The sequence below is a fragment of the Mirounga leonina genome, unplaced genomic scaffold, assembly GCF_011800145.1.
Source record: "Mirounga leonina isolate KUSES-001 unplaced genomic scaffold, KU_Mleo_1.0 Mir_115, whole genome shotgun sequence".
Classification (NCBI taxonomy): Eukaryota; Metazoa; Chordata; class Mammalia; order Carnivora; family Phocidae; genus Mirounga; species Mirounga leonina.
Genome location: NW_023270268.1, coordinates 79,951,923 through 79,965,848, shown reverse-complemented (window position 1 = coordinate 79,965,848; position 13,926 = coordinate 79,951,923). Strand labels below are relative to the sequence as shown.

General features: G+C 37.6%; 1 protein-coding gene across 2 annotated transcripts in view; it reads right to left on the bottom strand.

The window, feature by feature from the left end:
• Window positions 1-1,999: 1,999 nt before the first annotated feature.
• The window catches only part of IL1RAP (interleukin 1 receptor accessory protein), a 125,355-nt gene continuing 113,428 nt past the window's right edge, over window positions 2,000-13,926 (bottom strand). For both annotated transcript variants that reach the window (XM_034999823.1, XM_034999824.1), the window contains 3 exons: window positions 8,425-8,568; window positions 6,737-6,880; window positions 2,000-4,240 (listed from right to left, as the gene is read on the bottom strand). In XM_034999823.1, the coding sequence (XP_034855714.1) occupies window positions 3,873-4,240; window positions 6,737-6,880; window positions 8,425-8,568 (656 nt within the window). In that variant the 3' untranslated portion in view covers window positions 2,000-3,872. The remainder of the gene's footprint in view (window positions 4,241-6,736; window positions 6,881-8,424; window positions 8,569-13,926) is intronic.

Sequence of the window (13,926 nt, the reverse complement as noted above, 5' to 3'; positions counted from 1 at the left end):
ATAATCTCCCTGGAATTCATCTAAAAGAAAACTAGGACTGTAATTTTGTTCTCCAGGTAGATTATTGGTGTATGCAAGGGCAGCAAATGTCTCTCTCTCTCTCTCTCTCTCTTTCTTAAAACGTGAAGTGTAGTAAAAAAGGGAGGGGGAGGAGGTACCTAATTTGGAAGATGAATCTGAATTCAATTAGTTTCTCCATTTATTTCTGTTTTTATCTTAATATCTTTAAGTCTGAGTTCATCCATCTATAAAATGCATATAATAAGAATAAGCTTACAGGATTATTAAAAATTAAAAATACCTATATGTAAATGTCTACACATAGTAGACATTTGAATTAATCACTTTGGTTAAATCTAGTGAACACAATATTAAACTAAAGTAGGGCTAATGTTAATTGAATTTGAGTCAATTCTTCATGGTAACTTTAGAGAAGCACCTTAATATGTGGACTTATAAGTGAACAATAAATTTTAAAAATTCTATTTACTTTAAAATAGATGTGACTAAAAACACCAGAGCAACATTTAATCTCCTAGCCCATTGCTCTCTTTCTGCTGCCCTGTTATTCTTCCTCTGTCTGTCTCCATACACACAAAACCACACACACACACGCACACACAGGCACACATGGGCACGCGCGCACACACACACATACACCTGGCACACTAGAACAATTCATTTTATTTAAATAACTCTTTTATTCACATGTAAAGAAAATGTTCTTAATATAAAGTTCCCATTTTTCTCAGATTTCTCTCAGAAAGAGAATTTAACTAATGTAACTTCTAACATTTCTTTTTATGCATATCATTAATTCTTCTTATTCTCATTTCTTATGCCCAAAGATGAAAATAAAGACATAAAACACATGCACAAAATAAAATTCAAATCTGAAAATAAATGGTTTATTTTTAAAATAAACAAATTTACAAATCAAATGGAAAATGGAAAATACATTATGAATAAAATAAAAAAGATAATAAGATAATCTTAAAATATTAAAACCTATGGAAAGAAATGGATAATTAGCAAGTGGAGTGATGCTTTTTTTCCCAATACAATGGAGTGCTTGTTTATTAGAATCCTAGGGAATCACCTAAGTTACAATATAGAAGATAAATAAATTTTATATGATTGTGTAATTAGACACTTTATATGTCATGGTTCTTTGTTAACTTAATAAAGAAAATCTTTATATCATGTATGTAAAACCATTAAGGTTTTTTATTAAACATTAGAGACATAGTTGTTTAATATTATAGAGCGATTTCTCCTTGCTGTCAAAATTATATTTCCTCACCTCCTTCAAAAATTTTGTATTGGGTATCTTCTGGGACATAAAACAAACAAAAAAACCTTGAAACAAAATTCTCTGAGAATGAGACATATCATTTAGATGTGAGATGTTTTAGATTTTAGCATTTGGAAAAGTTCAATATCAAAGACCAGTAGATAAATAGGAAAAAGAATATCAAGAAGTTTCTAGGGGTACCCAAAATCATTTGGGATAAATATCGAATCCAAAAGTGCAAAAGAATGCAGCATTGGCAAGAGAATGGCCCCTTGTGATGGGACTGTTTCCCATTACCTAAAGCTCATGCAACTGATATTCAAAGCTTATCTGGAGTCAGCTCTCCTCTGGTCTTGATGAAGGGTTAACAGGAGGAGTAATTGTGGTTTGTAATAAAGAAAAGCATTAGTAAGACAAAACAAAAACAAAAACAAAACAGATCCAAGAATGACTCCATACCATAGTTTTACAGTCAAGAATTCATGAAGCTTTTCTTTTCTTCAATTTAAAATAATAACTCCACTATAGAGAAATGATTTATTAGGGACTTTACCACGGCTGAAGGACCCTTAAATGCAGGAGATAGTTTTAGAATTGGTTATCAACATCCATAATGCTGGGATAAGGGTTCCCTTAAATTATGAATTATGGTATTTCATAGGAAACTCAGGCTTGTTTATAGGTATTTTATTTTCCTTTTCTCTATTACTCAACAGTCCAAGTAGAGATTCATCTCCCTAGTAGTTGAACACTGAGATTACCATAGTTTAGTGTCTAAGAGTGTGTGCTTGTGACAGAGTAGATGATCAGTTAATGCCAGAGGACTGGTACTGCTCAGCAGTGACCATAGAAGCTCTGTGTCCAACAGATTCCACTGCACCCAGACCAAATGGGGCAGCAGTAAGCTATTTATACTAATTTAGGGAAGGCGAGAACTAGGAACTACTACTCTGTGAGCTGTGAATTTACAAATAATGTACAGAAAACACCGGCACAAAAGCATTACAGTAAAAACATAATTTAAAAACTGGATTAAGAGTTCCAGTGGTTTGTAATATTGTGCCAATAGCTATTTAAAGTCACATGCATGTGTACATAAGGGTGTGTGCATATATATATATGCACATATACATACATACATATACACATATATAATCCATGTGTGTGTATATATATATATTATACAATGTAGATATATATACACATATAATTCATGGGTGTGTGCATATACGTATATATATGTGTGTGTATATATATATGTATGGATATATGTACACCGCAGGTATCCACCACTCTGTAAACTCTGGACTTAGTTTTCACTTTTCCAAGTCTTAAGAACGGTACAATCTTATTTAAAACGAAGTAAAACAAGTTTCAAGGAAGAGACTTTTCAGACTGACTTGTTTGGAGTGAGCGTATTAACTGTACCAGGGAATAAAATATGGAAAATACTGGGTGGTCCAGTTAATTCTCTTAGAATATTAATGCCAAAAGCAACTTGCAAGGTCATTGAGTCTAACTGCCATATTTTACAGTGGAGAGTCAGAACAAGTGAGGAGAAATCACTTTCCTAATATTCACATTAGCAAGGCTAAGATGAAAAGACAAACACTACTGAACACCCTGTTCTGTGCTTTTCTCACAAGCCAGAAAATGCCCTAAAAGCATTTTGCTGTTATTTCACTCTCTCTTAGCACCATTAGAAGCTTCCTGTCAGACTGAACCATGTGTGGAGCCATCTGCAAACTCTAAATGGTTGATATGAGGTACAGTAGATAGGGAAGATGAAGTGACAAATACAGGTCGACCTACATATATCTAGCAGTTTACTGCAATAAAAAAAAAATATATGGTATGTTTTTCAAGTTGACAAATATGACATCAGTGACTGAGATGGAGGGCACGAGGGATTTAGTAGGAGAAAATGCAGGCAAGCCCTTTCAAACCATCATAAGGAACACTTTTAGTTACACTGCTTCATAGAGTCCTGCGTGGGTGTCAGTCTGGCTGAGATGGGGCACTTCCCAGCAGAATGAGCAGAAGAGCTCATTGTCATCAGCTCAAATTAATTTGGGCACTGATTATCTGTTTAACCAACGAGTAAAAATACAAAGAAAATGACTTGGAAACTCATTAAGACCTTGTTAGCAAATGAGTTATCTTTAAGGGGTCTTGAAATCCAAGCAAAAGGCTGCCCCACACTGTTAAGATTATAAACAATGAGAGAGAAGAGGGAATAGAGATGTGGGAACAGGGACAGAGGATGCAGAAAGGGGAAATTGGCATCAACCAAGTCTGCCTGCGAAGAACATAGTGACATCAGACACTGGTGACAGACTGGTGGCAGGACCATTCTAAACCATAGTATTGCCTGAGGAAACAGACAATTGTATTAGTATTCTAATACCATAGTATTGCCTGAGGAACGACCAGTCATGCAGTCACCCTGAATACATCCCTGGGGGGAGGCTTCGACAGAATTCTTTTCTGTCTGTGAAACAAGAAATTGGGAATAAAGAAAGGGGACTCTTCCTTCCTGGAGTTCCCTTGGTTCTTTTTACCCCTTTCGTTGTCCCTTTCATACATTTTTCAAGGATGAATAGGAGAGACCCTGCTCGCCACTTCTAGACCACCTGGAACTTTTCTTCACTGGCATGGCCACCTGCAGCTGCTTCCAGAACCTGCCCTGTGGATACTTGGATTTCTCCCCTTTCCATTTAATGACCGTGAGCACCGTCTTAGCCCTCTTCAGCTCTTTCACCTTCGTCTCCTTCACCGCCTTGTACTGTACTAAAATGACGTTGATGTTGCCCCGAGAGGCCATGTTTTCTAGGCCAGCCTTGAGCTCCAGGAGGGCTTGGGTTCCCTGGAGCACGTAGTTGGGGCTTAGGACAACCAGGAGGCGTCTGCTTTTCTGAATGAAGCTCAAGGTCTCATCTGTGACAACTGAGAAAGAAAACACCATGGGGATTAGTGTTGGCCAAGAACTCCCCAAAAGCCTGGGGCTTGAGTGTAGTGTAGGGAATTGTAGGGAACTCAGGGTAACAGCCTGAGAACTGAGATGAAACTTTTACCAAGAACATTTGCAACAACTTAATCCTTACACCCACTCACTCTGTCCAATAAATGCCACACTCCTCCAAGATACTGAAAACCAGATGCCCATATTCCACCCACCCAAAAATTCCAAACAGGCATGAAGCCAAGTATACTTCTATAACCCTGGTCTTCAAAAGCATTACGAGAAATAGATGGGTTGTACAGATATCAATTTCTTCAAAACACATGGCATGCTGCAGCCTAGTCAGATCAGCTCCTGAGCCCTTTCTCCCCAACAATACCCATGTATTTACTCTCTAATGCCAGTGGCTACTCAAAAACATAATCTTTATAGAGGCAAAATCATGGAAATTCATTTCTCACTAACAGAGGAAAGCAAGAGTAGGAACATTCATTTTCTGAAAGTCCCTCTCTGTTGCCAGACTCCTACCCGACTCAGACTGGTATCACTATGTCCTTAGAATAGGAACTTAGAAAAGGCTAGCCCACTGAATGGCATTTTGGCTGGCATCACATTCTCAGCTCAGCTTTCTATTCTGCTCTCTGCTCTAGAGCCTAAATTAGTCCCTAGATCTTTCTCCTTAAACTCCTATCATTACTATGAAGACATGCGTTTCGGTAGGCTGCTAGCTGACGTGTCTGCCTTTGCTAACAGGCAAATGCTTTCTTCAGGTCAGAAAAGAAGAAGAAACAGGGAAGAAGGAAATTCAGTGTAATTTTATTCTGTTGTCAAAGGCTCTGGTTAGTTCCTGTCACTAAATTCTTGGGAACAATCCATCTCCTCAAGGTTGCTTGTCTAGGACTATATGATCCTTTACCTGGGGTTCCAATAGAAGTCAATTCCAGGGAATGCACTATTGTTGTGGGAAGCTATTTCATGCCTTAAAATACTCCCCTAAGCTGTCATTCTGCCCTTCATCTTCACAGGTACAGAGGCAAAGGGGAAAGACTTGCAATTAAAATTCCATATGCGGCCTGGAGGAGAATCCAGGAATCAGTAATTATCTACTCCACGCAGTATTGCTGGAGGCAGACCGTGTGTAAGCATGGAAAGAGACCCAGAGGCAAAGAGGACGAAGAGCAGCAGGGAGAATGCAGATCACAAGGACTGACCATCAGAAGCAAGATGCAAGAGTAATTATGTAGAACTTGAAGTCTTCAAAGAATTATCAACCCCTATTGGAGGGTCATTGTTGTTATACTGTATGTCTTTATATAACTTTCACACTGTAATAAATATTTGTTGAATGGCAGAATGAATGAATAAATGGATGAATAAGTGACTTAGGATTTTAAGTCTTAAAATGAGTGGAATTTGTCCCTTAACTGTATAATCAAGTCATCATTTCCTGGCAAAATGATACTGTAGAACACTAGCATGATGGACTTCTAGGTAATGGCTAAGGAGATAAAATAAGTGGTCCAGCTAATTCAAAATGAAAATAAACATTTAAGTCTGTTTTGTATCTCCATTATCCATATGACATTTTTAAAACATCTGAAATGATGAACATAAACAGGATTGGAGGGAAGGAAAACTAGTTTGTTTTGCTGAGGAATAAACATATTACATGCATTTCAACAGCACAAAGTTCAACAGTGGGTTTAGGAATGCTATTAGGTATTTATTAAAACAGACTCAAATGGACCATCACTTTGTATGTTACCCGGTAGACTTGAAAATTTGAGATGCACTTTTATTATTCAGCAATTCAAGTTTCTAGAATATACTGGCCTTTTTAAAATATTAAACTACATCTCAAATGTATGAGCTGGTAGAAAGGAGGAAACAGACCCAAGAAAAGGGGGCGTTTAATAGCATAGGACTGCGAGAAAACAAAAGTGAGGAAAAGGAAATTAGCAAATGCCACAGGGAAATATTCTAATTATTATCAGTGAGTACTATAAAGAAAAACTCCATGCATTCTCTTCACAAACTCATTCTTAGTAAAATCAAGTAAACCTCAGTCTTCGTAAAAGTGTTGCTTAAACTCAATGTTTGCAAAAAAAAAAAAAAAAATCCTAGGGAAATTAATGCAGGTTAGCTTAAACCTTCTAAAAATCTAAATGTGTGTAAGCAGAACATTTAAAACTGAGGTATTTAATAGAGTCCTAATCCACTGCGCATCCATACTTTTCTGACCTGGAGTTCTTAGGGCTTGCAAGGGGAACTATTTTAGTACCATAAATGGCACCTCAATAATCTACAACTTAGGAGGTAATTTTATTCCTAAAGAAGTCTCTATTACATCAAATAATTGGACGTTCAGTATCCAAAGATGCCAACACAGAACTCTGCCATGACTCTCACACATGACCCCAAACTGAGGATTCCCTTTGCCATGCAGAGTGGCGTCACTTGTACTCATGTGAAATACCTACTTCCCCCAGGTAGACTGTCACGGTCAAAGATGCACAGCTTGTATCCAAATTCATTCTCCAAAACTCCACGGAGGGTCAGTAACACAAACTCTTCTTCCTCAGCATTCCTTGCATAAGATACATAAATATCATATTCCTTCCCATCTAGCAAAAGGAAGAGAGATCCAATACAAATTAGAAAAGTTTCACCATCGTACTGCATTTTTTCTTAAATTGAACTTTTGCATATTTGACATTTTCACTTTTTTACATGTATGAATTATCTGACAGATTTCAGGGTGATTTCTCACTTGTGACAGGTCTCCAGGCAAAATGACTATTTTAAGGTGTAATTGCAAATTTTTTCCGATGTGTCTTCTACTCTCATATCGCTAAGTTTACTTTTTATAGTGGAAAATAAATGAGGTTTGGCTCACTCAACTATGAATTAACATAATCAGGATGCAAATAGTCAGTCATAGGTGCTGGCAATTAATACCATACTGAAAATTTATGGTTCCCGTCGTAGTTTGTCACTACTAATATATTAGAATTATGAATGGAGCAAAACTTTTAGAAAGCGTCTAAGTTATTTATACCTGAAAATAACTACAATTAAAAATATACTTAGATTCCATAAGCCCATCTTTCCCAAAGGTGCCTAATTATAAACATCACCTCTCAGTAAAAATACAGGTTCTTTGTCTCTTCTGCCACACTACGGAATGAAAATCTTTATGGGATGAGTCTAAGAATCAGGATGTTTAATTGTTCCTTTCTTGTCACCAGGCAAATTTGCACTAGGACAGTGCTTCTAAAACTTCAATGTGCACTTGAATCATTTGGGGATATTGTTAAAATGTAGGTCCTGACTGAGAATAGGGGTTAGGCTTAAGATTTTCTTTTTAACAAGCTCCCGTGTGATGCTGATGTTGCTGGTGCCTGGACCACCCTTCAGTACAAAGAGTGTAAACCTGCACTGTCCAGGTACGGCACACACAACTACACGTAGCTCTCGAACACTTGCAATGGAGCTGGGCGGAATGGAGATGTGCTTTCAGTTTAAAATATAACACATGCTAAATTATGAGATTTTGAAAACCAAAAAATAAGACTAAAATATCACCACTAGCTTTTAAATATGCATGATATCGGGGCGCCTGGTGGCTCAGTTGGTTAAGCGACTGCCTTCGGCTCAGGTCATGATCCTGGAGTCCCGGGATCGAGTCCCGCATCGGGCTCCCTGCTCGGCAGGGAGTCTGCTTCTCCCTCTGACCCTCCCCCCTCTCATGTGCTCTCTCTCATTCTCTCTCTCTCAAACAAATAAATAAAATCTTTTTTAAAATAAATAAATAAATAAATATGCATGATATGCTAAGATAATAATATTTCGAATACACTGGGTTAAATAAGATATATTATTAAAGTAATTTTCACTTTCTTTTTACTTTTCCTACTGTGACCACTAGAAAATTTTATATTACATATGTGGCTTGCATTGTGTTTCTATTTGGACAGGCTTATCTAGACTAAACACATATTGAACCAAGACAGCACAATAATATACATTAGAAGGATTTTTAATAGTAAGGGCCGAAACCAAAGATGGTTTGATTAAATCTCCCAGTTATTCTAGCTTTTATCAAGCCAACATGCTTTCTGAAAATGACCACAGAAGAAGGCATTTACATCACACTTGTATTACTCACCTAAAATGGTTTCATCTGTTCCAAAATGAGCCCGGTAAAATAAGACCATCTCCAGCCAGTAAACGTGGTAAACCACAATGAGAATCACTACCAGCAGGACCGTGCCTCCAAAACCACATGCTAATTCCACTGTGTATCTTGGAGCTATCAGTGGAGAGAACAACAAAGAAACAATCGATTTCTATGTGGTGATCACAGCGATCCCTCATCCTGCAAATAGCTGGGTAAACCAGGCAGCTGAGCCATGCACCTGACTTGTATGTGTGAACAAGCAGAGATAACATGATAGGCTTTAAGCACTATGTTTTAATGCCAGACCATGTCATATTTACCTTTTTGCTTCCAGCACCTGATGTAGGTGTTTTAAACTACTAGGCGAGTTGAATAGACTTTGATATTATATAAATACATATTAATGGTATATAAATGGTATATTAGTTATATATATACATTTTAGCAGTAGAAAGGATTTAGAAGGTCATCTCATTCAACTCATGATCTGATACATGAATCTCCTCAAAAATATTTTTGAAAAGTGTGATTTCATCTTCTGTTTGTCCATCTCTTGGGATGGAATCCTTACTACTACCCAGACCAGACCGTGATACTGAGAGAAATTTAATTGTTGGAGCATTTGGGTTGTGAAAATCTTAATGTGTTTCCATTAGTCTTAATTACATCCTCCCGTCAGTGCCATATGGAAAAAAAATTTAATTTCCTTTCCTATAAATTTGGAAAAAAGCCTCAAAAATCTTATTTTCATTGGGCAGAAACAGAGGGTATCCACCAAATGCTGAGTATGCTTGGGTTTGAAAGTATCTTCCCAGGCTTACAGCTCTAGGATACACATTCTGAAAGTTAACTTGCAATATCTAGTATGGACAGATTCCCACGTTATCTGCTCACTTTTATATGAGAGGCATTTTAGCAATTTCTTTGGAACTATCAGAAATAGAATGAGGTACTTCCTGACTTCCTAAAAACTAGAAATGTTTTAACTCAGCCCTGTAAAGAAGGTCTGTCATGACCAAACCACCAACCACCCTACTGGCTCATTTACCAGTACCTTCCCCTCAAAAATGTCAGGAAGATTTTGCTTCGTGTCTTTGCTCATGCTGGGACTTCTGGCGGAAAATAGTTCTTTCTTTTTCTTTAGTTTTTAAGTCTATGCTCAAATGTCATTATTTTGTATAAGCTTTCCTAGATTAAAACTCCTCTTGCAACCTGACATCTGCCTGGCAGAAATTCCTACTCTTCTCATTGTTTACAATTCTATTATAGCATTTGTATTCTATTGTAATTCGTCTGTAAGTCTGCCGCTCCCTCTCTCTCACTCCCCACTAAACTCTACATCTATAGTCTTCTAGGTAAGCCTATGTTTTCTTCAACCATCCTACCGCTAGAATACATAGGATCTCAATGAACGTTTCCAGATAGAACCATTCTGAAATATTTAAAAGAAATCTAGTACTATTATGCATCAACAACTTTATTTGGTTGCTTTATTAGCTTGTGATAATGAAGCCTAAGTGTTTGAAGAAGGAATAGAATATTTGGATCTGAAGAAGGAGTGGCTTAAATTATCTAATAGTTGATTTGACAGTTACTTATTAACATCTATTATTTGCCAGAAGCTGTTGGGGATACAATGGTAGATCAGACCAAAAGGGTTTCTGCCCTCTTAGGGTTAATATTCTAATGCAAGGAAATAAATAATAGGACAACTATTGCTAGGTAGTGATCGGTGTCATAAAGGAAATAAAGCAAGGTAATATGATGGGGGTGGGGGAACTGAGAGGCTGGACTGGGGCAGAAGAGGTATATCAGGTCGGGTAATGAGAAAAGGCTTTTTCGTCACCTGAACATTGTGTTAAGTGCTTGCCAAGGTGGGCACAGAGGAATTTTGTTCAAAGCTAGGATTGTTATCCAGGCTCTCTGACTCCAAAGTCCAAAGATCTTTGCAGAGCTCTGCCATGAAGCTTAATTACTGATCATATACTAGTGGAAAAATCCCTTTTGAAACAGGTATCTCTCCTAAGGTGAAAATGGTAAGCAGTCTGGAGCTGAGCCTGAAGTTCTCTAATTAAAGGGCAGATCTTAGAGTTTCAAGTTCATTATCCTAAACTCGGGACGCTAATCCTATCTCAGAGATAGCCCGGAACTCCACAGTGCAGAATTATTACCAGGTATTCTCGTGCTCGTTCCATGAATAATGGTGTTTAAAATAACAAAACTCCATCATTGAATGTCAAAAGCTATGTCAGTGCAATTGCTGAGAATTTACTAAGATCAATTTGGGTGGCTGGCATGAAAATTGCTGTGTTCTTGGTATTTCTGAGCACATGTTATGTTAACAGTACACTGGGGTAATTCCCACTGTCATCTTCATTATTTGCTCAGTTATTTTGGGTCCTTCTGGCTGGACATTTTGTAATAGGGAAGAAAAAAAAAAGAGGTCAGCGGATGCACTTACCTGAAATGGATTTAAGAAAAAATATCAATAGATATCTTGCCTAATGATCAAGAGATCAATTACCCTCATAAATTTCCCTCTGCCACATTCATTTTACTACTGCCTATTTTATTTTTAGTGTGGATTTTTACTTTGGTTTTGGGTCATTTAATGACATGGGTCATGTTTACAGATTGTATTTTGTGGGGGCCATCTTGATGACATCAAGAGGGTCTAATACTATTTCACTAATTGAACTCTTAAGATAAGTAATCCACAAGCCTGAATTTCTAAATGGCTTGAATCACATGCAGAAAATGTTCTAAAAAGCTTTCCTATAAAGCTTTGCTGGCTTGCAGGGAAAGGATGACCCTCAGCCCACATTTTCTGTCTGCCCCAGCTGGAACCTCCGTTGTTTTGGCATAAAGATTTTATTCTGATGCAATCCCAGACCAAAGGGTTTCCAATCAGGAAGGGGTGATGCAATTTGACCAAATTGCACTCCTAAACAGCTTCACTCTTTGATCTCACTTATAATTGATTTAGGATATAGCTAATTTTAGCCACTTGCTCTGCTGTTATTCCCTGAATCAGAATCCCCTCCACTCCTTTTCTAGTTCGACAGTAATAACGGGCTCCAAGGTCCCCATTTCCAGCTAACCACCCTGAGTTAAACCAATCCAGGACTTTAGCTCCAGTCTTTCTCCCTGTTTCAAGTTACTGGTCTACAATCTTGTTTCTTCTTGGGAACCTAACTTATTCTCTTCCTTTTCATTAGTTGGGGCCTTGCTATCCACAGGGGCTCTGAGCCCAACACCAGCTGCTTGACACTGGACTTCCAAGTATCTCCTGCCACAGAACCTGTGCCTGTTCTTCATTAAATTGCTGAGACTTCTTGATAATTTGGAGAATCATGTAGCGACCACTTCTCTGAATGACAAACAATTAGAATGTTTTATTTAGGTGACAGTAAACCAGACAGCTGTCACTGAATTAACCCACAGACCTGCTTTGTTTGACTATCATAGTGTTTTAAAATGTGTGCATTTTGCCCATCAGCCTCTGGCCTTAGAGAAGGAATGGATACTGGAGTGGCTTTCTCACCATAGTATTTACAATGACAGTTTTCCTAAGGTGGACCCACTGGTAGTTGGTCTGTGTGCAATCTGCGTGAGAAAGGACACCAAACAGTTGAGCCCCACCATCACACTGGCTTCTTGCCTGAAGGCACTTTCAGACCATGACAGAGAACAGGGAAAACCACAAGTATAGTCATCACGGTCAGCTAAGGACACAGGAATCACAGTTCAGAACTACTGAGTTGGGTTGAATTTACAGGCCTGGGTAAAGAGGGAAGAACACTGCGTGGAAGAAGCACTCTATAAGTCTGCAAGGGATGACCTCAAGTCCTTGGAAAAATATAAAGCTCTGCATAGGTCGGATGACGCTTGACAAGATCAGGCAAAGAACAGGGGCTAGTGAAAGAAACTACCAGGGAAGGAACAGCTTCCAGGAGACTGGGAACTGAACAACTCTAGGTGCACATGTAGGGCTGGGGGACACTTGAGTTAAGACCAGAGTAAAGACACTTTGGGTAGCTCCCCGTGTGTTAGGTAGAGACCCCAGATAGTCTAGATATGTCCAGTCTGGCCTTGGAGAAAAGGCTGTTTTTTAGATGTACTCTAGCAAAGGTAAGCAGAACACTTCAAAAAAGCAAGCTGTTAAGCAAGTAAATTAACTCCCTATGAGAATAAAACAATACTCGCTTTCAAAAATCAGACACTCAATAATGCAACATACATAATGTCCAGCATATGTTTAAAAAAAAAAAAAAAACAAGACAAGAAAAAGAAAAAAAAAAAGACCCATAATCCGAAGAAAAATCAGCCAATAAAAACAGAATCAGAGGGGCACCTGGATGGCTCTATCAGCTAAGCGTCTGACTCTTGGCTTTGACTCAGGTCATGATCTCAGGGTCCTAAGATCAAGCCCCACCTCGGGCTCTGCACTCTGCTGGGAGTCAGCTTGAGATTCTCTCTCCCTCTTCCTTTGCCCCTCCCCCTGTTTGCATGCTCTCTCTCTCTCTCTCAAATAAATAAATAAATCTTTAAAAAAAACCCAAATCAGAATTGACAAAGATGATGGAATTAGCAGATAAGCACTTTAAAATGAGTATTATAAATATTCCTGTTGAATTAAAAAAAAAGACGATGAACATCATTAACAGCAAATAGAAAATATCAATAGGGATATTTTTATGGAGAAATGGAAATCCAAAAACTGAAAAATACAATTCTGAAATTAAAATTGCTGCAGATTAAACATCAATAAAGAAATGATTAGTGGAAACTAGAAACTACCCAAATTGAAACACAGGAACAAAGAAAGGATGAAATAAAAATGAGAACTTCAGTGGCCTGTGGAACAACCCTGAGTGATCTATATTAAATTCAATGGGACTACTAGAAGAAAAGGAAAGAATGAATGAATGAATGAGCAAAACATATCTGAAGAAATAATGGCTGAAGTTTTTTTCAAAGTAAATGAAAAATATAATAAACTCATGGAACCAAGAAGTTTAAAGAACCCTAAGTAAGATATAGTAAAATAAAACTACACCAAGAATTTGATAAATTTCAACAGACACTCATCATTTATACATATATATGTATATATATATATTCATAATTTATATATATATACACACACACACGGGAATTATAATTCTCTCAGCAAACCAAAAATAAATTAATCCCTCACATAGATAAAAGTCAGCTACAAAAAAACCTATAATTAACATCATATTTAATATATAAAAACTGAATGCATATCCTCTAAGATAGGGAACAATGCAAGGATGGCTGCTTTGATTTCTACTGATCATGGTACTGGGAGATCCAAGAGAGTGAAAGAGGCAGAAAAAAGAAATCAAAGGTGTAATGTTTGGAAAGGAAGGAGGAAAAGTATGTTTATATATGGGTGACACAATCAAGTGTATAGAAAATGCTAAGGAACCTAACAAACAAAACAAGCAGAAACCCCATTTAAGC